A 27,706-nucleotide genomic window follows, 5' to 3' on the forward strand; every position below is an offset into this window, starting at 1 on the left:
GGGTGACAACACATACATTCTATTCTAAATGTTCTTTATGAGTAGTATTGTGACCCTGGGGTGACAAACACACATTCTAATTCTAAATGTTCTTTATGAGTAGTATTGTGACCCTGGGGTGACAACACATACATTCTAAATGTTCTTTATGAGTAGTATTGTGACCCTGGGGTGACAACACATACATTCTAAATGTTCTTTATGAGTAGTATTGTGACCCTGGGGTGACAAACACATACATTCTAAATTCTAAATGTTCTTTATGAGTAGTATTGTGACCCTGGGGTGACAACACATTACATTCTAAATGTTCTTTATGAGTAGTATTGTGACCCTGGGGTGACAACACATCATTTTCTAAATTCTAAATGTTCTTTTGAGTAGTATTGTGACCCTGGGGTGACAACACATACCATTCTACATTCTAAATGTTCTTATGAGTAGTATTGTGACCGTGGGGTGACAAACACATTTACATTCTAAATGTTCTTTATTGAGTAGTATTGTGACCCTGGGGTTGACAAACACACACATTCTAAATTCTAAATGTTCTTTATGAGTAGTATGTGACCCTGGGGTGACACAACACATTACATTCTAATGTTCTTTATGAGTAGTATTGTGACCCTGGGGTGACAACACATACATTCTAAATGTTCTTTATGAGTAGTATTGTTGACCATGGGGTGACACCAAATACATTCTAAATTCTAAGTGTTCTTTATGAGATAGTATTGTGACCCTGGGGTGACCACACACCATTCTACATTCTAAATGTTCTTTATGAGTAGTATTGTGACCTGGGGTGACACACACAGTCTAAATTCTAAATGTTCTTTATGAGTAGTATTGTGACCCTGGGGTGACAACACACACAGTCTAAATTCTAAATGTTCTTTATGAGTAGTATTGTGACCCTGGGGTGACAACACATACATTCTACATTCTAAATGTTCTTTATGAGTAGTATTGTGACCTGGGGTGACAACACATACATTCTAAATGTTCTTTATGAGGAGTATTGTGACCCTGGGGTGACAACACATACATTCTAAATTCTAAATGTTCTTTATGAGTAGTATTGTGACCCTGGGGGTGACAACACACATTACATTCTAAATGTTCTTTATGAGTAGTATTGTGACCCTGGGGTGACAACACATACATTCTAAAATTCTAAATGTTCTTTATGAGTAGTACTGTGACCCGTGGGGTAACACACACATTCTAAATTCTAAATGTTCTTTATGAGTAGTATTGTGACCCTGGGGTGACAACACACACATTCTAAATGTTCTTTATGAGTAGTATTGTGACACTGGGGTGACAACACATACATTCTAAATTCTAAATGTTCTTTATGAGTAGTATTGTGACCCTGGGGTGACAACACACACATTCTAAATTCTAAATGTTCTTTATGAGTAGTATTGTGACCCTGGGGTGACAACACATACATTCTTAATGTTCTTTATGAGTAGTATTTTGACCCTGGGTGACAACACATACATTCTAAATTCTAAATGTTCTTTATGAATAGTATTGTGACCCTGGGGTGACAACACACACATTCTAAATTCTAAATGTTCTTTATGAGTAGTAGTGTGACCCTGGGGTGACAACACACACATTCTAAATGTTCTTTATGAGTAGTATTGTGACCCTGGGGTGACAACACATACATTCTAAATGTTCTTTATGAGTAGTATTGTGACCCTGGGGTGACAACACATACATTCTAAATTCTAAATGTTCTTTATGAGTATTATTGTGACCCTGGGGTGACAACACATACATTCTAAATGTTCTTTATGAGTAGTATTGTGACCCTGGGGTGACAACACATACATTCTAAATTCTAAATGTTCTTTGAGTAGTATTGTGACCCTGGGGTGACAACACATACATTCTAAGTGTTCTTTATTAGTATTGTGTGACCCTGGGGTGACAACATATACATTCTAAATTCTAAATGTTCTTTATGAGTAGTATTGTGACCCTGGGGTGACAACACACACATTCTAAATTCTAAATGTTCTTTATGAGTAGTATTGTGACCCTGGGGTGACAACACATACATTCTTAATGTTCTTTATGAGTAGTATTTTGACCCTGGGGTGACAACACATACATTCTAAATTCTAAATGTTCTTTATGAATAGTATTGTGACCCTGGGGTGACAACACACACATTCTAAATTCTAAATGTTCTTTATGAGTAGTAGTGTGACCCTGGGGTGACAACACACACATTCTAAATGTTCTTTATGAGTAGTATTGTGACCCTGGGGTGACAACACATACATTCTAAATGTTCTTTATGAGTAGTATTGTGACCCTGGGGTGACAACACATACATTCTAAATTCTAAATGTTCTTTATGAGTATTATTGTGACCCTGGGGTGACAACACATACATTCTAAATGTTCTTTATGAGTAGTATTGTGACCCTGGGGTGACAACACATACATTCTAAATTCTAAATGTTCTTTATGAGTAGTATTGTGACCCTGGGGTGACAACACATACATTCTAAATTCTAAATGTTCTTTATGAGTAGTAGTGTGACCCTGGGGTGACAACACATACATTCTAAATTCTAAATGTTCTTTATGAGTAGTGTGTGACCCTGGGATGACAACACACACATTCTAAATTCTAAATGGTCTTCATGAGTAGTATTGTGACCCTGGGGTGACAACACATACATTCTAAATGTTCTTTATTAGTATTGTGTGACCCTGGGGTGACAACACATACATTCTAAATTCTAAATGTTCTTTATGAGTATTATTGTGACCCTGGGGTGACAACACATACATTCTAAATGTTCTTTATGAGTAGTATTGTGACCCTGGGGTGACAACACATACATTCTAAATTCTAAATGTTCTTTATGAGTAGTATTGTGACCCTGGGGTGACAACACATACATTCTAAATTCTAAATGTTCTTTATGAGTAGTATTGTGACACTGGGGTGACAACACACACATTCTACATTCTAAATGTTCTTTATGAGTAGTATTGTGACCCTGGGGTGACAACACATACATTCTAAATGTTCTTTGTGAGTAGTATTGTGACCCTGGGGTGACAACACATACATTCTAAATGTTCTTTATGAGTAGTATTGTGACCCTGGGGTGACAACACATACATTCTAAATGTTCTTTATGAGTAGTATTGTGACCCTGGGTGACAACACACACATTCTAAATTCTAAATGTTCTTTATGAGTAGTATTGTGACCCTGGGGTGACAACACACACATTCTAAATTCTAAATGTTCTTTATGAGTAGTATTGTGACCCTGGGGTGACAACACATACATTCTAAATGTTCTTTATGAGTAGTATTGTGACCCTGGGGTGACAACACATACATTCTAAATGTTCTTTATGAGTAGTATTGTGACCCTGGGGTGACAACACACACATTCTAAATTCTAAATGTTCTTTATGAGTAGTATTGTGACCCTGGGGTGACAACACACACATTCTAAATGTTCTTTATGAGTAGTATTGTGACCCTGGGGTGACAACACATACATTCTAAATGTTCTTTATGAGTAGTATTGTGACCCTGGGGTGACAAAACATACATTCTAAATTCTAAATGTTCTTTATGAGAAGTGTGTGACCCTGGGATGACAACACACACATTCTAAATGGTCTTCATGAGTAGTATTGTGACCCTGGGGTGACAACACATACATTCTAAATGTTCTTTATTAGTATTGTGTGACCCTGGGGTGACAACACATACATTCTAAATTCTAAATGTTCTTTATGAGTAGTATTGTGACCCTGGGTGACAACACACACATTCTACATTCTAAATGTTCTTTATGAGTAGTATTGTGACCCTGGGGTGACAACACACACATTCTAAATGTTCTTTATGAGTAGTATTGTGACCCTGGGGTGACAACACATACATTCTAAATGTTCTTTATGAGTAGTATTGTGACCCTGGGGTGACAACACATACATTCTAAATGTTCTTTATGAGTAGTATTGTGACCATGGGGTGACAACAAATACATTCTAAATTCTAAATGTTCTTTATGAGAAGTATTGTGACCTTGGGGTGACAACACACACATTCTACATTCTAAATGTTCTTTATGAGTAGTATTGTGACCCTGGGGTGACAACACATACATTCTAAATGTTCTTTATGAGTAGTATTGTGACCCTGGGGTGACAACACATACATTCTAAATGTTCTTTATGAGTAGTATTGTGACCCTGGGGTGACAACACACACATTCTACATTCTAAATGTTCTTTATGAGTAGTATTGTGACCCTGGGGTGACAACACACACATTCTACATTCTAAATGTTCTTTATGAGTAGTATTGTGACCCTGGGGTGACAACACATACATTCTAAATGTTCTTTATGAGTAGTATTGTGACCCTGGGGTGACAACACATACATTCTAAATGTTCTTTATGAGTAGTATTGTGACCCTGGGGTGACAACACACACATTCTAAATTCTAAATGTTCTTTATGAGTAGTATTGTGACCCTGGGGTGACAACACATACATTCTAAATGTTCTTTATGAGTAGTATTGTGACCCTGGGGTGACAACACATACATTCTAAATTCTTAATGTTCTTTATGAGTAGTGTGTGACCCTGGGATGACAACACACACATTCTAAATTCTAAATGGTCTTCATGAGCAGTATTGTGACCCTGGGGTGACAACACATACATTCTAAATGTTCTTTATTAGTATTGTGTGACCCTGGGGTGACAACACATACATTCTAAATTCTAAATGTTCTTTATGAGTAGTATTGTGACCCTGGGGTGACAACACACACATTCTAAATTCTAAATGTTCTTTATGAGTAGTATTGTGACCCTGGGGTGACAACACATACATTCTTAATGTTCTTTATGAGTAGTATTTTGACCCTGGGGTGACAACACATACATTCTAAATTCTAAATGTTCTTTATGAATAGTATTGTGACCCTGGGGTGACAACACACACATTCTAAATTCTAAATGTTCTTTATGAGTAGTAGTGTGACCCTGGGGTGACAACACACACATTCTAAATGTTCTTTATGAGTAGTATTGTGACCCTGGGGTGACAACACATACATTCTAAATGTTCTTTATGAGTAGTATTGTGACCCTGGGGTGACAACACATACATTCTAAATTCTAAATGTTCTTTATGAGTATTATTGTGACCCTGGGGTGACAACACATACATTCTAAATGTTCTTTATGAGTAGTATTGTGACCCTGGGGTGACAACACATACATTCTAAATTCTAAATGTTCTTTATGAGTAGTATTGTGACCCTGGGGTGACAACACATACATTCTAAATTCTAAATGTTCTTTATGAGTAGTAGTGTGACCCTGGGGTGACAACACATACATTCTAAATTCTAAATGTTCTTTATGAGTAGTGTGTGACCCTGGGATGACAACACACACATTCTAAATTCTAAATGGTCTTCATGAGTAGTATTGTGACCCTGGGGTGACAACACATACATTCTAAATGTTCTTTATTAGTATTGTGTGACCCTGGGGTGACAACACATACATTCTAAATTCTAAATGTTCTTTATGAGTATTATTGTGACCCTGGGGTGACAACACATACATTCTAAATGTTCTTTATGAGTAGTATTGTGACCCTGGGGTGACAACACATACATTCTAAATTCTAAATGTTCTTTATGAGTAGTATTGTGACCCTGGGGTGACAACACATACATTCTAAATTCTAAATGTTCTTTATGAGTAGTATTGTGACACTGGGGTGACAACACACACATTCTACATTCTAAATGTTCTTTATGAGTAGTATTGTGACCCTGGGGTGACAACACATACATTCTAAATGTTCTTTGTGAGTAGTATTGTGACCCTGGGGTGACAACACATACATTCTAAATGTTCTTTATGAGTAGTATTGTGACCCTGGGGTGACAACACATACATTCTAAATGTTCTTTATGAGTAGTATTGTGACCCTGGGTGACAACACACACATTCTAAATTCTAAATGTTCTTTATGAGTAGTATTGTGACCCTGGGGTGACAACACACACATTCTAAATTCTAAATGTTCTTTATTAGTATTGTGTGACCCTGGGGTGACAACACATACATTCTAAATTCTAAATGTTCTTTATGAGTATTATTGTGACCCTGGGGTGACAACACATACATTCTAAATGTTCTTTATGAGTAGTATTGTGACCCTGGGGTGACAACACATACATTCTAAATTCTAAATGTTCTTTATGAGTAGTATTGTGACCCTGGGGTGACAACACATACATTCTAAATTCTAAATGTTCTTTATGAGTAGTATTGTGACACTGGGGTGACAACACACACATTCTACATTCTAAATGTTCTTTATGAGTAGTATTGTGACCCTGGGGTGACAACACATACATTCTAAATGTTCTTTGTGAGTAGTATTGTGACCCTGGGGTGACAACACATACATTCTAAATGTTCTTTATGAGTAGTATTGTGACCCTGGGGTGACAACACATACATTCTAAATGTTCTTTATGAGTAGTATTGTGACCCTGGGTGACAACACACACATTCTAAATTCTAAATGTTCTTTATGAGTAGTATTGTGACCCTGGGGTGACAACACACACATTCTAAATTCTAAATGTTCTTTATGAGTAGTATTGTGACCCTGGGGTGACAACACATACATTCTAAATGTTCTTTATGAGTAGTATTGTGACCCTGGGGTGACAACACATACATTCTAAATGTTCTTTATGAGTAGTATTGTGACCCTGGGGTGACAACACACACATTCTAAATTCTAAATGTTCTTTATGAGTAGTATTGTGACCCTGGGGTGACAACACACACATTCTAAATGTTCTTTATGAGTAGTATTGTGACCCTGGGGTGACAACACATACATTCTAAATGTTCTTTATGAGTAGTATTGTGACCCTGGGGTGACAACACATACATTCTAAATTCTAAATGTTCTTTATGAGTAGTGTGTGACCCTGGGATGACAACACACACATTCTAAATGGTCTTCATGAGTAGTATTGTGACCCTGGGGTGACAACACATACATTCTAAATGTTCTTTATTAGTATTGTGTGACCCTGGGGTGACAACACATACATTCTAAATTCTAAATGTTCTTTATGAGTAGTATTGTGACCCTGGGGTGACAACACACACATTCTAAATTCTAAATGTTCTTTATGAGTAGTATTGTGACCCTGGGGTGACAACACACACATTCTAAATGTTCTTTATGAGTAGTATTGTGACCCTGGGGTGACAACACATACATTCTAAATTCTAAATGTTCTTTATGAGTAGTATTGTGACCCTGGGGTGACAACACATACATTCTAAATGTTCTTTATGAGTAGTATTGTGACCCTGGGGTGACAACACATACATTCTAAATTCTAAATGTTCTTTATGAGTAGTATTGTGACCCTGGGGTGACAACACATACATTCTAAATTCTAAATGTTCTTTATGAGTAGTATTGTGACCCTGGGGTGACAACACATACATTCTAAATTCTAAATGTTCTTTATGAGTAGTGTGTGACCCTGGGATGACAACACACACATTCTAAATTCTAAATGGTCTTCATGAGTAGTATTGTGACCCTGGGGTGACAACACATACATTCTAAATGTTCTTTATTAGTATTGTGTGACCCTGGGGTGACAACACATACATTCTAAATTCTAAATGTTCTTTATGAGTATTATTGTGACCCTGGGGTGACAACACATACATTCTAAATGTTCTTTATGAGTAGTATTGTGACCCTGGGGTGACAACACATACATTCTAAATTCTAAATGTTCTTTATTAGTATTGTGTGACCCTGGGGTGACAACACATACATTCTAAATTCTAAATGTTCTTTATGAGTAGTATTGTGACCCTGGGGTGACAACACACACATTCTAAATTCTAAATGTTCTTTATGAGTAGTATTGTGACCCTGGGGTGACAACACATACATTCTTAATGTTCTTTATGAGTAGTATTTTGACCCTGGGGTGACAACACACACATTCTAAATTCTAAATGTTCTTTATGAATAGTATTGTGACCCTGGGGTGACAACACACACATTCTAAATTCTAAATGTTCTTTATGAGTAGTAGTGTGACCCTGGGGTGACAACACACACATTCTAAATGTTCTTTATGAGTAGTATTGTGACCCTGGGGTGACAACACATACATTCTAAATGTTCTTTATGAGTAGTATTGTGACCCTGGGGTGACAACACATACATTCTAAATGTTCTTTATGAGTAGTATTGTGACCCTGGGGTGACAACACATACATTCTAAATTCTAAATGTTCTTTATGAGTAGTAGTGTGACCCTGGGGTGACAACACACACATTCTAAATTTTAAATGTTCTTTATGAGTAGTATTGTGACCCTGGGGTGACAACACATACATTCTAAATGGTCTTTATGAGTAGTATTTTGACCCTGGGGTGGCAACACATACATTCTAAGAGATTTCAATGGGTCTTTCTCCATTCTGATTGTTTTATACTGTTCAACTCAACTTCAACCTAAGATAATGTTCTGCATTATCATCAACTTCTGCATTTCCTGGTGGTGATCCTAACTGTCCTAAGACAGGGAATTTTACTAGGATTAAATGTCAGGAATTGTGAAAAACTGAGTTTAAATGTATTTGGCTAAGGTGAATGTAAACCTCCGACTTCCAACTGTATTCTGAAAGGGTAGGAACCAAAGTGTTGATAAGGGTTTCCTAAAGCACCGTTTAATCTTTGGCTACATATTTTCTCTTAGCTACTTCCTGTAGTTAACATATTCTTGCTTCTCGTATTCCTCTTTGATTTAGAAGATACTGTTGCACAAACAACATGCTGATTTAGGTGTACACCATTACTGGTATTATCAGGCTGGATAGCTAAATCAAATCAAAGTTTATTTGTTAAATGCGCCGAATACAAACAACAGGTGTAGACCTTACTGTGAAATGCTTACTTACAAGCAATTACCCAACAATGCAGTTTTAAGAAAATAGAGTTAAGAAAATATTTACGAAATAAACTAAAGTAAAAAATGAAATACACAAAAAAACAAAGAAAAATATTTGCTCTGACGGTACATTTATTAGCTCTGGAATGCTGGCCTTCTAGGCAGAGTTCCTCTGTCCAATGTCTGTGTTCTTTTGCCCATCTTAATCTTTAATTTTTATTGGCCAGTCTGAGATATGGCTTTTTCTTTGCAACTCTGGCTAGATGGCCAGCATCCCGTAGATGCCTCTTCACTGTTGACATTGAGACTTGTGTTTTGGCGGGTACTATTTAATGAAGCTGCCAATTGAGGACTTTTGTGAGGCAAACCACACACAAAGTGATTTATTTATTTACAATTAGAGGATTTAGAACACCCACAGTCCTCTACACCAGATTGTGCTGCTGATGCCAAGTCCCATAGCAGTCTCTTTCTGCTGTGAAGCAGAGGGTAACACCTCTACACCAGATTGTGCTGCTGGTGCCAAGTCCCATAGCAGTCTCTTTCTGCTGTGAAGCAGAGGGTAACACCTCTACACCAGATTGTGCTGCTGATGCCAAGTCCCATAGCAGTCTCTTTCTGCTGTGAAGCAGAGGGTAACACCTCTACACCAGATTGTGCTGCTGATGCCAAGTCCCATAGCAGTCTCTTTCTGCTGTGAAGCAGAGGGTAACACCTCTACACCAGATTGGGCTGCTGATGCCAAGTCCCATAGCAGTCTCTTTCTGCTGTGAAGCAGAGGGTAACACCTCTACACCAGATTGTGCTGCTGATGCCAAGTCCCATAGCAGTCTCTTTCTGCTGTGAAGCAGAGGGTAACACCTCTACACCAGATTGTGCTGCTGATGCCAAGTCCCATAGCAGTCTCTTTCTGCTGTGAAGCAGAGGGTAACACCTCTACACCAGATTGGGCTGCTGATGCCAAGTCCCATAGCAGTCTCTTTCTGCTGTGAAGCAGAGGGTAACACCTCTACACCAGATTGTGCTGCTGATGCCAAGTCCCATAGCAGTCTCTTTCTGCTGTGACGCAGAGGGTAACACCTCTACACCAGATTGTGCTGTAGGTAACACCTCTACACCAGATTGTGCTGCTGTGCCAAGTCCCATAGCAGTCTCTTTCTGCTGTGAAGCAGAGGGTAACACCTCTACACCAGATTGTGCTGCTGATGCCAAGTCCCATAGCAGTCTCTTTCTGCTGTGAAGCAGAGGGTAACACCTCTACACCAGATTGTGCTGCTGATGCCAAGTCCCATAGCAGTCTCTCTCTGCTGTGAAGCAGAGGGTAACAGAACAAGTAGAGCAGGTGATGGGAGATTTCTTGTGACACAGAACACAACGACGCCTCCCTGCTGTGCTCTTTTTACCCAGAGGCACATTCAGGTTTGCAGTGATGTATTTTGGCAGGTGAACACCACTGGCGACAGGAGTAGAGGGGACAGATGTAGAGCGGACAGAAGGTGCTGCAGTGGACTTTGTGCCGTAGTCAGCAAGCTCCTGGATGAGCAGCTCTCTGAAGGCTAGCTGTGTCATGGGGGTCTGTCCATAGCTCTTATCCATTTCCTTATGAAGGACGAATGCATTCACCACAGCAATGTCAATGAAGTGATAGAACAATGTCCTGTACCATTTCATTGTCTTGTGGAGAACATTGTTGTAGCCTATCAGAGCGTCTGACAGGTCCACACCTCCCATGCTCTTGTTGTAATCCTTCACAGCAGCAGGAATGGGGACATTTTTTGTGGTCCATGCCCCATTAGCGTCCTTCACACGCCTGTCGACGTGATTGCCACTGAAGGATTTGTGGATACTGGAGCACATGACCACCTCTCTGGTATCCATCCACTTTACAAAGAGCAGGTCATGTTTACGAATCCATCGCATGGTACCCCTATCAGCCCTCTTAGGCATGTCGTTTACTTTTGTTTTGGGAAAACCCACTCTGTTGGTACGAATGGTGCCACAAGCCCACACATTCAGCTTCCTCAGGTCTGTGAACAGGGTAGGGCTTGTGTAAAAGTTGTCCACAAACAGTTTGTAGCCCGTCCCCAGCAGTTGAAAATCCAATAATTCCATAACGGAATCATAACTAAGTCCCTTACCGGTGGCTGAGATGGATTTCCCCTCATAAACAAAACAATTCCAATTGTAGGCACACACAGGATCGGCCAAAACAAACAGCTTGTAAGCCCATTTTGTTGGCTTGTTACGCATATAATGTTTCCGGCCAATTCCAGCCTTTGAGGCTACCATCCTCTCATCTATGTACAGGTTCTGGTTGGGCTGAAAATGGGTCTTGCAGGCCTCAACCATGCTGGGGTAGAGAGGTTTGATTTTGCAGAGCCTATCAAAGCTTGCTGTGCCTCTCTTCTTGTCATTGTCGTCGTCAACTTGTGGGTCACTGATATGAAGCGCCCGTGAGATAGTCAGAAACCTTTTAGAAGACATGACAGTGAAGGGGAAAGGCAGTTGGTAGAGTGTTGACGTTCTCCAGTAGTCCTCCAGGGTTTTCAACTTCACCAGCCCCATGTAGATGACCAGTGAGATGTAACAGTACAGGTCTTGGATGGAAATGGGCTTCCATGCCTCTTTCTTGCCTCCTTGTTTCTTAGCCCCATACTTGTTGGTGTTAGACACCAGCGAATCAAGAACTGACAAGGAGAAAAACATCTGGAAAAGATGAAGGGGGCTGTAATTTGCAGTCATGTCCAGCTGAGGTCCTGGCTGCCTTTTCGGTCTAAATGTTGGTGGAAGTGGCTCCACATCATCTTCTAGCACAGTGTGCCAGCGGTCCTCTGCCTCGGTGGAAGTTGTCGCTGGTTCACTGGCCCTCCTCCGCTTCTGGGCTGGCCTCTTCACACCTCTAGATGGCCAGGCCGGGGTGGGTGTGGAGCCAGAGGCAGCAGCAGCAGGGATCATACTGGAGGAACCAGTTCCTACGTTTGAATGAGTAGGGGATGGAGGACTGTGGTCTCTTTGGAGTGGCACCCAGAGGTCATCAGAGTCAGAGTCTCTACCACTATTGAGGATTAAAAAAAACATTCAGTTAGATCTGAAGTTTACTTAACCTTTATTTGAGTAGATTTTAGTAGAGGTGAGCCCTGCATCAATACATTACGGGTGAGCCCTGCATCAATACATTACGGGTGAGCCCTGCATCAATACATTACGGGTGAGCCCTGCATCAATACATTACGGGTGAGCCCTGCATCAATACATTACGGGTGAGCCCTGCATCAATACATTACGGGTGAGCCCTGCATCAATACATTACGGGTAAGCCATGCATCAATACATTACGGGTGAGCCCTGCATCAATACATTACGGGTGAGCCCTGCATCAATACATTACGGGTGAGCCCTGCATCAATACATTACGGGTGAGCTCTGCATCAATACATTATGGGTGAGCCCTGCATCAATACATCAAATACACATATCTATAAACATATATATTATATAGAGTATAAGGAACACAATCACTATAATGAAATATGGGGATCAATAAGACAGTCAAAAAGCCACAGCATGTCACAGCCAACATAACATACAATGTATTAGCATAGCCTATGTGTATACCTCAACAAGGTTGAACAAGGTACACCTGTTAATTGAAATGCATTCCATGAAGCTGGTTGAGAGAATGTCAAGAGTGTGCAAAGCTCTCATCCAATCAAATAGGTGGCTACTTTGAAGAATCTCAAATATGAAATTTATTTTGTTTTGTTTAACACTTTTTTGGGGTTTGCTACATACTTCCATATGTGTTATTTCATAGTATTGATGTCTTCACAATTGTTCTACAATGTAGAAAATAGTACAAATACAGAAAAACCCTTGAATGAGTAGGTGTGTCCAAACTTTTGACTGGTACTCTGTGTATATAAATATATATAAATCAAATAAAAATATCTGAAATGAATATGCAACCATTTAAACAACTGCATTAGCATGAGAAGCAAAAACCTATTTTACTTACTGGTCTAAAAGTGGATCTTTTCCTTCCAAAAACATTTCTTCCGCGCTGCAATCATAACTGTGGTCACTCACAGAGTCCTCATCCATTCCTTCTGTGTCACTCTCCCGGTCAATTTCTGCAATAATATCATCAAAATGTGTATACTTGGACTTCCATTTCGTTTTTCCACTCTTAGTAGCCATGTTGAACTTTTTCAGTTTTGAGAAGTTTGTAGAAGAGAAGGAACTGCTGTGAAACGTAAACTACAGTGCGTCCTGTTTCCTTTCACCAGAGAATGAACTCTGTTGTGCACAGCTCTGGCATGATGGCTGTTTGTCCTACAAACGGCATTCACATACTGCTGGAAAGCCCAGCTCATTGGCTATCTAGCTAGGTTTCAAAACGATAGGTGGTCATTGGACCAAGACACTGTCAATCAAGTGAACACTGCTCGTGTCATTGGTGCGTAATGATGGCTGACCTTCATGGGATAATTGACGTGTTGCGTAGCCAATACGTAATGTAGAATGATGAAACAAGTTTGGTTGTCTTCTAGAGTGTCTGAGGATTAGAACCGAACTGGACCGGGTTAAACAACTTGATGCAGATTAGATTTCATATATTGTTTTGTTCAAATAGTTGGAATTCATGCAAAACGCTGTATACAACATGGAACGGTTAGGATATACACATGGATTTGATCAAACGCTGTATACAAGATGGAACGGTCAGGATATACACATGGATTTGATCAAACGCTGTATACAACATGGAACGGTTAGGATATACACATGGATTTGATCAAACGCTGTATACAACATGGAACGGTTAGGATATAAACATGGATTTGATCAAACGCTGTATACAACATGGAACGGTTAGGATATACACATGGATTTGATCAAACGCTGTATACAAGATGGAACGGTCAGGATATACACATGGATTTGATCAAACAAAACAAGACCCTCAGGATGACAAATCAAGATGACTGAATGTAAGTACATTATTTACCGTCAGAGCAGCAACTGTCCAGATTTAGAGACACTGATCCTGTAGAAGTAAACAAAAAAAGCCACAATCAATCAACCAACCAATCTGCAGTTCAAACAATAACAAATCTGTCATTCCACCACTGTTTGGGTAATACGATGATGGATGGGGCTGGAGAAATGTAACTTCTCTCAAATTCATAGACAAACCTACGGATGCAAGGACTGACCATCCATGATATCAACATTATGGTGTTAACCATGTTGAGGCTATACATTGTTGATTTACATTGTTTCTAAACATTGGACAAAAAAAATGCCTATTTGGGGTTCTGATGGGTTACGACAGTTGAACTAAGCTCATGAGACATGTGTTATAAGCATGTGTTATATTTAAGCAATAAGGTACGAGGGTGTGTGGTATATTGGCCATTTACTACAAACCCCCGAGGTGCCTTATTGCTATTATAAACTGGTTACCAACATAATTAGAACAGTAAAAACTAATGTTTTTACGGTCTGATATACCACGGCTATCAGCATTCAGAACCACACAGTTTATAATCTTCAAGATCCAATGGTTATATATAAATCATTTAAAAGTCAAATGATGGATGTAGCAACTGCAGATTTCCTCTTTAACACCACACATCCGTTCAACAACTGCAGAATTTGTGCCTCTGTTTTTAAGACAGTACTTACTAGAGTTAATCAGGGCCTTGTTTCTCAAAAGCACCTTATGGCTAAGTTCATCATTAGAACCATTGGATGCCTTAAGATGCCTTTGGGAAACCGGTCCCAGATATCCAGTTTCCTCTTCTTCTTCCTCCTCCATTTTCGATGTGACAGTCATCTCCGCCTCCTCCTCTTTCATTCCAAAAACTGCATCCTCCTCTTCTTTTACTGTAACATCCTCTTCCTCTTTCACTCTGAACGAGTCTTCCTCTTCTTTCACTGTAACGTCTATCTCTTCTTCTTTCACGGTAACAGCCTCGCCCTCTACTTGTTTTTGTATTGTAACATCCTCCTCTTCCTTCTCCTCTTTTACGGCAATGTTCAGCCACAGACCTTCTTTCTCCGTCCAGCAGACCTCCTCTTCTTTGGCAGGAGGAGAGTAGCTTAGTGAACTCATGGTCGGGGATTTTCGCTAGCTAGGCTAATGCTAACTTAGCCAGCCAGCTAGCTGACTAATAACAGCAACAACGCAAATATGAAAGTAAGTGGGATAACTAACAAGACGACAGAAGTGTGTTTAGAACACAGTTCCTACTATACACGAAAGCGTCTAAAGAGCTTTATTGGTTCGGCTATATTGGCTAGCAAGCTACCGAGGTGGCTGACGAACTGTTGCTGCTGTTGAAAGAAGCGTTCCGTCCACTAGATTATACGTCACAGTAGCAGCATTGCCTTAAAGCCCCAGACCGCCATTTGTTGACTGGAGTAGGTAACGCAGTTGAGTAAAATGTACATTTTATTTTCAGTGAAAGGATAACGTTAGGATGCATGAGTTTTTACTCACCAGTGTAACAGCACAGTGTGGTTAAAGACTTAGTAACTGAGTTGTAGTCACGATCTGGTTACCTATAAGTACAAACAGTTGTTTTTGCGTTATTAAATATGTATTAACTTATTTCTTCTAAACTACCCACAATGCAATATTTCGCAACGTCATATTTTTTATTTATTTTTTATTTGGTAGTGATGTTTTTTATTTATATATATTTTTTTCTCACCTTTATTTAACCAGGTAGGCCAGTTGAGAACAAGTTCTCATTTACAACTGCAACCTGGCCAAGATAAAGCAAATCAGTACGACAAAAACAACAACACAGAGTTACACATGGGATAAACAAACCTACAGTCAATAACACAATAGAAAAATCTATGTACAGTGTGTGCAAATGTAGTAAGATTAGGGAGGTTAGGCAATAAATAGGCAAAATAATAATAATTACAATTTAGCATTAACACTGGAGTGATAGATGTGATAGATGTGCAGATGATGATATGCAAGTACAGATACTGGGGTGCAAAGGAGCAAAGGAGCAAAAAATAAATAACAGTATGGGGATGAGGTAGTTGGTGGGCTATTTACAGATGGGCTGTGTACAGGTACAGTGATCAGTAAGCTGCTCTGACAACTGATGCTTACAGTTAGAGAGGGAGATATAAGTCTCCAGCTTCAGTGATTTTTGCAATTCATTCCAGTCACTGGCAGCAGAGAACTGGAACGTTCACCGGACGTGCTACCTGTCCCAGACCTGCTGTTTTCAACTCTCTAGAGACAGCAGGAGCAGTAGAGATACTCTGAATGATTGGCTATGAAAAGCCAACTGACATTTACTCCTGAGGTGCTGATCTGTTGCACCCTCAACAACCACTGTGATTATTATGATTTGACCCTGCTGGTCACCTATGAACATTTGAACATCTTGGCCATGTTCTGTTATAATCTCCACCCGGCACAGCCAGAAGAGGACTGGCCACCCCTCATAGCCTGGTTCCTCTCTAGGTTTCTTCCTAGGTTCTGGCCTTCCTATTGAGTTTTTCCAAGCCACCGTGCTTCTACACCTGCATTACTTGCTGTTTGGGGTTTTAGGCTGGGTTTCTGTACAGCACGTTGATATATCAGCTGATGTAAGAAGGGCTTTATAAATACATTTGATTGATTGATTGAACTGGAAGGAAAGGCGGCAAAAGGAGGTGTTGGCTTTGGGGATGACCAGTGAAATATACCTGCTGGAGCACGTACAACGGGTGGGTGTTGCTATGGTGACCAGTGAGCTGAGATAAGGCGGGGCTTTACTTAGCAAAGACTTATAGATGACCTGGAGCCAGTGGGTTTGGCAACAATTATTAAGCGAGGGCCAGCCAACGAGATCATACAGGTCGCAGTGGGTAGTATATGGGCCTTTGGTGACAAAACGGGTGGCACTGTGATAGACTACATCCAGTTTGCTGAGTAGAGTGTCGGAGGCTATTTTGTAAATGACATCGCTGAAGTCAAGGATCAGTAGGATAGTCAGTGTTACGATGGTATGTTTGGCAGCATGAGTGAAGGAGGCTTTGTTGTGAAATAGGAAGCCGATTCTAGATTTAATTTTGCTTAATGTGAGTCTGGAAGGAGAGTTTACAGTCTAACCAGACACCTAGGTATTTGCAGTTGTCCACATATTCTAAGTCAGAACCGTCCAGAGTAGTGATGCTAGTCGGGCGGGCGGTTGCGGGCAGCAATCGGTTGAAGAGCATGTATTTAGTTTTACGAGCATTTAAAAGCAGTTGGAGGCCACGGAAGAAGTGTTGTACGGCATTGAAGCTCGTTTGGAGGTTTGTTAACACAGTGTCCAAAGAAGGGCCAGATGTATACTGAATGGTGTCGTCTGCGTAGAGGTGGATCAGAGAATCACCAGCAGCAAGAGCGACATCATTGATATATACAGAGAAAAGAGTCGGCCCGAGAATTGAACCCTGTGGCACCTCCATAGAGACTGCCAGAGGTCCAGGGAACAGGCTCTCCCCGATTTGACACACTGAACTCTATCTGAGAAGTAGTTGGTGAACCAGGCGAGGCAGTCATTTGAGAAACCAAGGCTATTGAGTCTGCCGATAAGAATGTGGTGATTGACAGAGTCGAAAGCCTTGGCCAGGTCGATGAAGACGGCTGCACAGTACTGTCTTTTATCGATGGCGGTTATGATATTGTTTAGTAGCTTGAGCGTGGCTGAGGTGCACCCATGACCAGCTCGGAAACCAGATTGCATAGTGGAGAAGGTACGGCGGAATTCAAAATGGTCGGTGATCTGTTTTTAACTTGGCTTTCGAAGATTTTAGAAAGGCAGGGCAGGATGGATATAGGTCTATAACAGTTTGGGTCTAGAGTGTCTCCCCTTTGAAGAGGGGGATGACCGCTGCAGCTTTCCAATCTTTGGGGATCTCAGACGATACGAAAAAGAGGTTGAACAGGCTAAACTGTTAAACAGTTAAGCCAGTACTGAATTTAAGTCATTATCAAGCTTTGTTTATTTGAATCGGCTGTGTAATGAAGTAAAAAAAAAAAAAAAAAAAATGCACCCATTGGGGTCTCCAGATCCGAGTTTCAGAAGCGCCGACCTAAAGAATAAGGTAAGCTGTCAGTAGTGTGGTTTCAGGGGTTTATCTCATTGTGTAAAGCAGCCTTTCTTAAAGTATGGGTCGTGACCCAAAGTGGGTCGCGGACATGTTAATGGTTGGTCGCAACGTGTCAGAGTACATTTATAATTATTTAATTGATTACTGGAATTGATTTGGCCAAATGCATCTGCACTCTATGCTTAGCAGCGGTCTCTGCTCAGTTTGGCAGCTTCGCGAGAGGGAAATGCCCGTGTTCTTCGCAGTTAACCTGATCTTTTTTTCTGCTGTTTTCTTGAAGAACCCTCTGCGACCCACACGCTGCAGCACTGTCTTTCAGCAGCAGATGATGCACTTTCAGCCACTGACTTGTCATTCCCACTCGACGCTGTATCAAATGGTGTCAAGCTAGCCACAAGTTCTGACTGAGCTCAATCATCATGAAACGCAAATACAGCGATGAGTTTCTCTCTCTTGGTTTCACACAAACTTTGAGAAATAATGGGGAGCGCCCACAATGTGTTTTGTGCGGGGGAAGTGCTTAGTAATGAGTCTCTCAAAACGAACAAATTAATATAATAACATGTTCTGACCAAACATCCAGAGCATGACGGTGAACCCAGGGAGTTCTTTCAGAACAGGGCAGAATGCTTCAGGAAACAGTGCTTCAGGAAACAGGGATTCAGGAAACAGTGCTTCAGGAAACAGTGCTTCTTGAAACAGGGCTTCTGTCACGATCGTCTATGGGTGAGAGAGAGGACCAAGGCGCAGCGTGTGCAAAATACATTCTCTTTATTTCGAGAAGGGAAAAACACGCAACGAACACTATAACAAAACGAAACAAAACAACAAACGATCGTGAAGCTATAAACGTAAGTGCACACACAAGCTACAAACGTACAACATAGACATACAAACACCTAGACAAGACACTGACACATTAAACGTACAAACCCCTAGACAAACCAAAACACATACATTCCCCATGTCACACCCTGACCTAACTAAAATAATAATGAAAACAAAGATAACTAAGGCCAGGGTGTGACAGTACCCCCCCCCCCCCCCCCCAAAGTACCCCCCCCCCCATATGGCGGCGGCTCGGGTGCGGGACGTGGCCCCCACTCCACCATTGTCAATACCCGCTTTGGTGGCGCCTCTGGAGCGGCGACCCTTGTAGAAAGTCCCGGACTGAAGACCATCCCAGAGGGCGCCACCGGACGGATGGGTAGCTCCGGACTGAGGGGTAGCTCCGGACTGAGGGGTAGCTCCGGACGTAGGGGTAGCTCCGGACGTAGGGGTAGCTCCGGACTGAGGGACGGCAGCTCCGGACTGAGGGACGGCAGCTCCGGACTGAGGGACGGCAGCTCCGGACTGAGGGACGGCAGCTCCGGACTGAGGGACTGCAGCTCCGGACTGAGGGACGGCAGCTCCGGACTGAGGGACGGCAGCTCCGGAATGAGGGACGGCAGCTCCGGACTGAGGGACTGCAGCTCCGGACTGAGGGACTGCAGCTCATGGCTGGCTGACGGATCTGGCTGCTCATGGCTGGCTGACGGATCTGGCTGCTCATGGCTGGCTGACGGATCTGGCTGCTCATGGCTGGCTGACGGATCTGGCTGCTCATGGCTGGCTGACGGATCTGGCTGCTCATGGCTGGCTGACGGATCTGGCTGCTCATGGCTGGCTGACGGATCTGGCTGCTCATGGCTGGCTGGCGGATCTGGCTGCTCATGGCTGGCTGGCGGATCTGGCTGCTCATGGCTGACTGGCGGATCTGGCAGATCCTGGCTGACTGGCGGCTCTGGCAGATCCTGGCTGACTGGCGGCTCTGGCAGATCCTGGCTGACTGGCGGCTCTGGCAGATCCTGGCTGACTGGCGGCTCTGGCAGATCCTGGCTGACTGGCGGCTCTGGCAGATCCTGGCTGACTGGCGGCTCTGGCAGATCCTGGCTGACTGGCGGCTCTGGCAGATCCTGGCTGACTGGCGGCTCTGGCAGATCCTGGCTGACTGGCGGCTCTGGCAGATCCTGGCTGGTTGGCGGCTCTGGCAGATCCTGGCTGGTTGGCGGCTCTGGCAGATCCTGGCTGACTGGCGGCTCTAGCGGCTCCTGACTGACGAATGGCTCTGACGGCTCGGGACAGACGGATGGCTCAGATGGCGCTGGGCAGACGGATGGCTCAGATGGCGCTGGGCAGACGGATGGCTCAGATGGCGCTGGGCAGACGGATGGCTCAGATGGCGCTGGGCAGACGGATGGCTCAGATGGGGCTGGGCAGACGGGCAGTTCAGGCGCCGCTGGGCAGACGGCAGACTCTGGCCGGCTGAGGCGCACTGTAGGCCTGGTGCGTGGTGCCGGAACTGGTGGTACCGGGCTGGGGACACGCACCTGAAGGCTAGTGCGGGGAGAAGGAACAGGGCATACTGGACCCTGGAGACGCACATTTGGCCTAGTGCGTGGTGCCGGCACTGGTGGTACCGGGCTGGGGACACGCATCTCAGGGCTAGTGCGGGGAGCAGCAACAGGACGCACAGGACTCTGGAGAAGCACAGGAGGCTTGGTGCGTGGTGCCGGAACTGGTGGTACCGGGCTGGAGACACGCTCCATAGGGCGAGTGCGTGGAGGAGGAACAGGGCTCTGGAGACACACTGGAAGCCTGGTGCGTGGTGTAGGCACTGGTGGTACTGGGCTGGGGCGGGGAGGTGGCGCCGGAAATACCGGACCGTGCAGGCGTACTGGCTCCCTTGAGCACTGAGCCTGCCCAACCTTACCTGGTTGTATGCTCCCCGTCGCCCGACCAGTGCGGGGAGGTGGAATAACCCACACCGGGTTATGTAGGCGAACCGGGGACACCATGTGTAAGGCTGGTGCCATGTAAGCCGGCCCGAGGAGACGCACTGGAGACCAGACGCGTTGAGCCGGCTTCATGGCACCTGGCTCAATGCTCAATCTAGCCCGGCCGATACGTGGAGCTGGAATGTACCGAACCGGGCTATGCACGCGTACAGGAGACACCATGCGCTCTACTGCGTAACACGGTGTCTGCCCGTACTCTCGCTCTCCACGGTAAGTACAGGGAGTAGGCGCAGGTCTCCTACCTGACTTCGCCACACTCCCTTTAAGCCCCCCCTCAAGACATTTTTTGGGCTGACTCACAGGCTTCCTACCGCGTCTTCGTGCTGCCTCCATTCGCCGGTATCCCTCCTCGCACTGCGCCAGAGAATCCCAGGCGGGCTCCGGCACTCGCCCTGGGTCGATCGCCCACCTGTCGATCTCCTCCCACGTAGTGTAGCCCAGATCCTGCTCCCTTTGCCATAAATCCTGTGTGTATTGCTCCTGTTGCTGCTTTACACGCCGCTTGGTCCGATTCTGGTGGGTAATTCTGTCACGATCGTCTATGGGTGAGAGAGAGGACCAAGGCGCAGCGTGTGCAAAATACATTCTCTTTATTTCGAGAAGGGAAAAACACGCAACGAACACTATAACAAAACGAAACAAAACAACAAACGATCGTGAAGCTATAAACGTAAGTGCACACACAAGCTACAAACGTACAACATAGACATACAAACACCTAGACAAGACACTGACCCATTAAACGTACAAACCCCTAGACAAACCAAAACACATACATTCCCCATGTCACACCCTGACCTAACTAAAATAATAATGAAAACAAAGATAACTAAGGCCAGGGTGTGACAGCTTCAGGAAACAGGGATTCAGGAAACAGTGCTTCAGGAAACAGGGCTTCGGGAAACAGGGATTCGGGAAACAGGGCTTTGGGAAACAGGGCTTCGGGAAACAGGGCTTTGGGAAACAGGGATTCGGGAAACAGGTATTCAGGAAACAGGGCTTCAGGAAACAGGGCTTCGGGAAACAGGGCTTTGGGAAACAGGGATTTTGGGAAACTGTGCTTCAGGAAACAGGGCTTCGGGAAACAGGGATTTTTGGGAAACTGTGCTTCAGGAAACAGTGCTTCATGAAACAGTGCTTCATGAAACAGTGCTTCAGGAAACAGTGCTTCAGGAAACAGTGCTTCAGGAAACAGGCCTTCAGGAAACAGGGTTTCAGGAAACATTGCTTCAGGAAACAGGGATTCATGAAACAGGGCTTCAGGAAACAGGGTTTCAGGAAACAGGGCTTCAGGTAACAGGGCTTCAGGAAACAGGGATTCAGGAAACAGGGGTTCAGGAAACAGGGATTCAGGAAACAGTGCTTCAGGTAACAGTGCTTCAGGAAACAGTGCTTCAGGTAACAGGGATTCAGGAAACAGGGATTCAGGAAACAGGGATTCAGGAAACAGGGCTTCAGGAAACAGTGCTTCAGGAAACATTGCTTCAGGAAACAGGGATCCATGAAACAGGGCTTCAGGAAACAGGGCTTCAGGAAACAGGACTTCAACAGTGGAAAAGTAAGTCAGCAAGCAAGGCATTGCTGTCATTTTATAACAGGTGATAATCAGAAATAAGGGAGTATTATCTCTCATAGCAGTAGATGTGAGTTTCTCTTTCAAACAATCCCCTGGCCTTGTACACAGCTAATAACTAACGTTAGCAAAAGCAAGCTAGCTAGCTACTGATAGTGCAACCGTAGTAACAGTACAGATGAAGATGAAAAATGATCAGAACTGTACATCTTACTGTTGGAAACAAACCTAGATTGGAACTGTTGCTTTTAAAATAAAAGTAATACTTTTTATTCTAAACTGGAATAAACTGATTGAAGCAAGATGCTTTTTGATGCAAACACACTCTCATAGTTCCGGGTTGTCAAAACCGGAGTCCAGAATAGACATGCTTGATGAAAACTTCAACCTGTGTGGTTTGATCAGTTTATTCCAGTTCAGAATAATACAAATAGTTATTGTATTTTAACAGAAACGGTTCCAACGTAGACTTTTATTCAACAATAGTTTCTACAGTAAGATGTACAGTCGGCCTGATCATTTCTACAGTAAGATGTACAGCAGGCCTGATCATTTCTACAGTAAGATGTACAGCAGGCCTGATCATTTCTACAGTAAGATGTACAGTAGGCCTGATCATTTCTACAGTAAGATATACAGCAGGCCTGATAATTTCTACAATAAGATGCACAGCAGGCCTGATCATTTCTACAGTAAGATGTACAGTAGGCCTGATCATTTCTACAGTAAGATATACAGCAGGCCTGATAATTTCTACAATAAGATGCACAGCAGGCCTGATCATTTCTACAGTAAGATGTACAGCAGGCCTGATCATGTTTAATCTGTACTGTTACTTAGGGTTACACTGTCAAAAACTGAGCCTGTGCGTGTGTTCTGTTCTACATCTGTGTGATCTGATCAGTTTATTCCAGTTCAGAATGAAAATGATTTATTGTATTTTAACAGCAACAGGTCCAACCTAGACAGATATGTCAGAGTTATTTATTTTTTTATAAACATGAATAGGCTTTATATGGGTATTTCATTTCATTGTTGTATGTTTTTTGTTTATATTGAATTTGTTTTAGGCATAAGGGCAATGAAATGAACCAATATTTACACACATATTTACACATAGTTGCATATTTTTTATAAGCTTGGGTCCCAGGAAAACACAGAATTTTTAATTAGGGTCCCAGGCTGAAAAAGGTTGAAGAACCCCTGGTGTAAAGGGCACAGTCAGACAGGATGGACTTCCCACTGTCCAGACCAACTGGTAGAAAACACTTCTTTAACCTTACGGCCCTTTGAATACAGGGAAGAGGAGGAGGTAGGCTAGTCTGATCTGGAACTGCTATCATTGTCCTTGGTTGTCATAACATGGCGATGATGGTAATGTGAGGTTAATGGTGGTGAAGACTTTGCCGATGATGATTTTGGTCATCATATTTATGTTTCGTCACCATCTAAACAAATAATTGTCTGCTTGGACTGGCCGACCAAGAGGTCAAGAGAGCTGGCCCTGGACCAAGGTAAGGTTGCCGTCTCCCCGGGAATTCAACACCTAGGTCCATGAACTGATCTCTCACATCAATGCATACATTCATTCAGGTTACAGACCATGTAACTAGGCTTAGGACCCCTAGACAAAGCGAGTGCAATAACATCCGTGGGTTAGATACTGGGTTGGTAACACTTGATGAAGTTCTGGATCCATACGTGTTAAGAGACGAGATAGAACTGGGATCGGAACCGGAACCAAAAGCTCCACCCTCTCCAAGTTACAGCCAAGTCTATGGGCCAAATGTCCGAAATTGTAAATATGCGGAAATCATAGCCCTGGAACTAAAATGTCTTTACACAATGAGAGCAGTGGAAAGGCTTCTCTCCTAAATGTTTTATTTCATGTGATTTCAGATGCTTAACTGGTTAAAACTCTTTCCACATTGAGAACATTAGTAAGGATTTTCTCCTGTGTGTGTCCTCTCATGTTTTTTCTGGTTCCCTAACCCCCTAAAACTCTTTCCACAGTAGGAGCATTGGTAGGGCTTTTCTCCTGTGTGTATTCTCTTATGCTCTTTTAGGCTCTCTAACACAGTAAAGCTCTTTCCACACTGGGAACATTGGAAAGGCTTTTCTCCTGAGTGTGTCCTCTCATGAACTTTTAGGTTACCTAACTGGGTAAAACCCTTTCCACACTGGGAACATTGGAAAGGCTTCTCTCCTGTGTGTATTCTCTCATGTTGCTTTAAGGTCCCTAACCACCTAAAACTCCTTCCACAGTGGGAACAGGGGTATGGCTTATCTCCAGAGTGTATTCTCTCATGTTTCTTCAGGTTCCCTAAATGGGTAAAATTATTTCCACACAGAGAGCAGTGGAAAGGCTTTTCTCCTGTGTGTTTCGTCTTATGCTCTTTAAGGTTTCGTGACGTGGTAAAAGCCTTTCCGCACTGAGAGCAATGGTGGGGTTTCTCCCCTGTATGTGTCCTTTCATGTTCCTTCAGGTTCTCTAACTGAGTAAAATTCTTTCCACAATAGGAACACTGGTAAGGCTTCACTCCAGAGTGTATTCTCTCATGCTTTTTCAGATTCCCTAAACGGTTAAAACTCTTTCCACACTGGGAGCAGTGGTGAGGCTTCTTTCCTGTGTGTATTATTGTATGTTCTTTCAGGTTCCCTAACCGGTTAAAACCCTTTCCACACTGGGAGCATTGGAAGGGCTTTTCTCCTGTGTGTGTCCTCTCATGCTTTTTAAAATCCTGTGAACATGAAAATCTTTTTTCACACTGAAAGCATTGAAAAGGCTTTTCTCCTTTGTGTGTCCTCTCATGCTGTTTTAGGTTCTGTAACTTGGTAAAATGCTTTCCAGACTGGGAGCAGTGGGGTCGTCTGGCTGGATTTGGCATCTCTGGGTCTGGTTCCCCTGATGGACTCTTCCCGTTGTGAGAGTGTGGTCTTTCTCCTGTCAAAGACAACATATTATTTAGTTAAATACTAAACAGAGACCTGAATGAAACCTCCACATGATAAAACTGTCTTCCTATGAGGTTTAATCCAGACTAGATCCCCCCCCCCAATAACCTGAGGTCAGTTTTCAGAAAATTGCCATCATTTTCAAAAACACTTATGAGGAGGCAGTTGTGTGGAACCATTAAACATCCTCGCTTTAGTACATAAGCGATTCCACACCAGCGTAAGTGAAAAAATAGTTTTGGTATCTCAGATGGGAAATTCTCACATGTAAACTGAATTACAATGAAGGGTACTTTAGAAAGAGATATTTATAATAATAATGTTTATTTATAATCTTATTTAATCTTAATATTTAATCTTTATATTAATCGAATCAATAAATTAATGAGAAAAAAAGGTGTATTTCAGAATATAGAAATACTCCATATAGAAATACTCCACATAGAAATACCCCATATAGAAATACTCCATATAGAAATACTCCATATTCCATATAGAAATACCCCATATAGAAATACTCCATATAGAAATACTCCATACCCCATATAGAAATACCCCATATAGAAATACCCCATATAGAAATACTCCATATAGAAATACTCCATATTTTAGAGCTATAAGGAGCATAACGACATCATGTCTGTATCATCTAAACTGACGTTTTATAATAGTATTTAAAAAAATAAAATATTAAATGGCATAGACAAAACTATTGGAACCCTGGAGCTAGTATTTGGTTTCACAGCCTTTGGCCAAGATAACCGATAGCCCAACCGTCTACCCAGAGAGACCGTTACACTGCAGTAGCATCCAGGGGAACACACACAGGTCCCATCCAACAGAACTACATCCAGAGATCCAGAACAGTCAGCTGAGAGAATCCCAGGAGGTCACCCAGAGAGCTATGTTACGCTGCAGTAGCATCCAGGGGAACACACACAGGTCCCATCCAACAGAACTACATCCAGAGATCCAGAACAGTCAGCAGAGAGAATCCCAGGAGGTCACCCAGAGAGCTATGCTGAGATATAACACGCAGGGCCTGTAAACCCTGCAGCATCAGCACTTAATCAGACACATCGTCTGGAATCGAGTGAATCATTTAGTTGGATTCATTTAGTTGGATTCATTTAGTTGTCAATAACATCTGCTAACCACGTGTATGTGACCAATAACATCTGTTAACCACGTGTATGTGACCAATAACATCTGCTAACCACGTGTATGTGACCAATAACATCTGTTAACCACGTGTATGTGACCAATAACATCTGCTAACCACGTGTATGTGACCAATAACATCTGCTAACCACGTGTATGTGACCAATAACATCTGTTAACCGTGTGTGTGTGACCAATAACATCTGCTAACCGTGTGTATGTGACCAATAACATCTGCTAACCATGTGTATGTGACCAATAACATCTGCTAACCATGTGTATGTGACCAATAACATCTGCTAACCATGTGTATGTGACCAATAACATCTGATAACCATGTGTATGTGACCAATAACACCTGCTAACCCTGTGTATGTGACCAATAACATCTGCTAACCATGTGTATGTGACCATTAACATCTGCTAACCATGTGTATGTGACCAATAACATCTGCTAACCATGTGTATGTGACCTATAACATCTGTTAACCATGTGTATGTGACCTATAACATCTGCTAACCATGTGTATGTGACCAATATCATCTGCTAACCATGTGTATGTGACCAATAACATCTGCTAACCATGTGTATGTGACCAATAACATCTGCTAACCATGTGTATGTGACCAATAACATCTGCTAACCATGTGTATGTGACCTATAACATCTGTATGTGACCTATAACATCTGCTAACCATGTGTATGTGACCTATAACATCTGTTAACCATGTGTATGTGACCTATAACATCTGCTAACCATGTGTATGTGACCTATAACATCTGTTAACCATGTGTATGTGACCATTAACATCTGCTAACCATGTGTATGTGACCAATAACATCTGCTAACCATGTGTATGTGACCTATAACATCTGTTAACCATGTGTATGTGACCTATAACATCTGCTAACCATGTGTATGTGACCAATAACATCTGCTAACCATGTGTATGTGACCATTAACATCTGCTAACCCTGTGTATGTGACCAATAACATCTGATAACCATGTGTATGTGACCAATAAC

General features: G+C 42.5%; 1 protein-coding gene across 1 annotated transcript; it reads right to left on the bottom strand.

Moving 5' to 3' along the window:
- Nucleotides 1–10,178: 10,178 nt before the first annotated feature.
- On the bottom strand, nucleotides 10,179–14,836 carry LOC120041762 (piggyBac transposable element-derived protein 4-like). Its single transcript, XM_038986624.1, has 4 exons — nucleotides 14,728–14,836; nucleotides 14,048–14,086; nucleotides 13,055–13,169; nucleotides 10,179–12,094 (listed from the first exon to the last, which is right to left on the bottom strand). The coding sequence occupies exons 3-4, from the start codon at nucleotides 13,138–13,140 to the stop codon at nucleotides 10,297–10,299; spliced, it is 1,884 nt and encodes a 627-aa protein (XP_038842552.1). The 5' UTR covers nucleotides 13,141–13,169; nucleotides 14,048–14,086; nucleotides 14,728–14,836; the 3' UTR covers nucleotides 10,179–10,296.
- Between the last annotated feature and the right edge of the window lie 12,870 nt (nucleotides 14,837–27,706).

This window comes from Salvelinus namaycush, unplaced genomic scaffold (assembly GCF_016432855.1).
Source record: "Salvelinus namaycush isolate Seneca unplaced genomic scaffold, SaNama_1.0 Scaffold529, whole genome shotgun sequence".
In the NCBI taxonomy this organism is placed as follows: domain Eukaryota; kingdom Metazoa; phylum Chordata; class Actinopteri; order Salmoniformes; family Salmonidae; genus Salvelinus; species Salvelinus namaycush.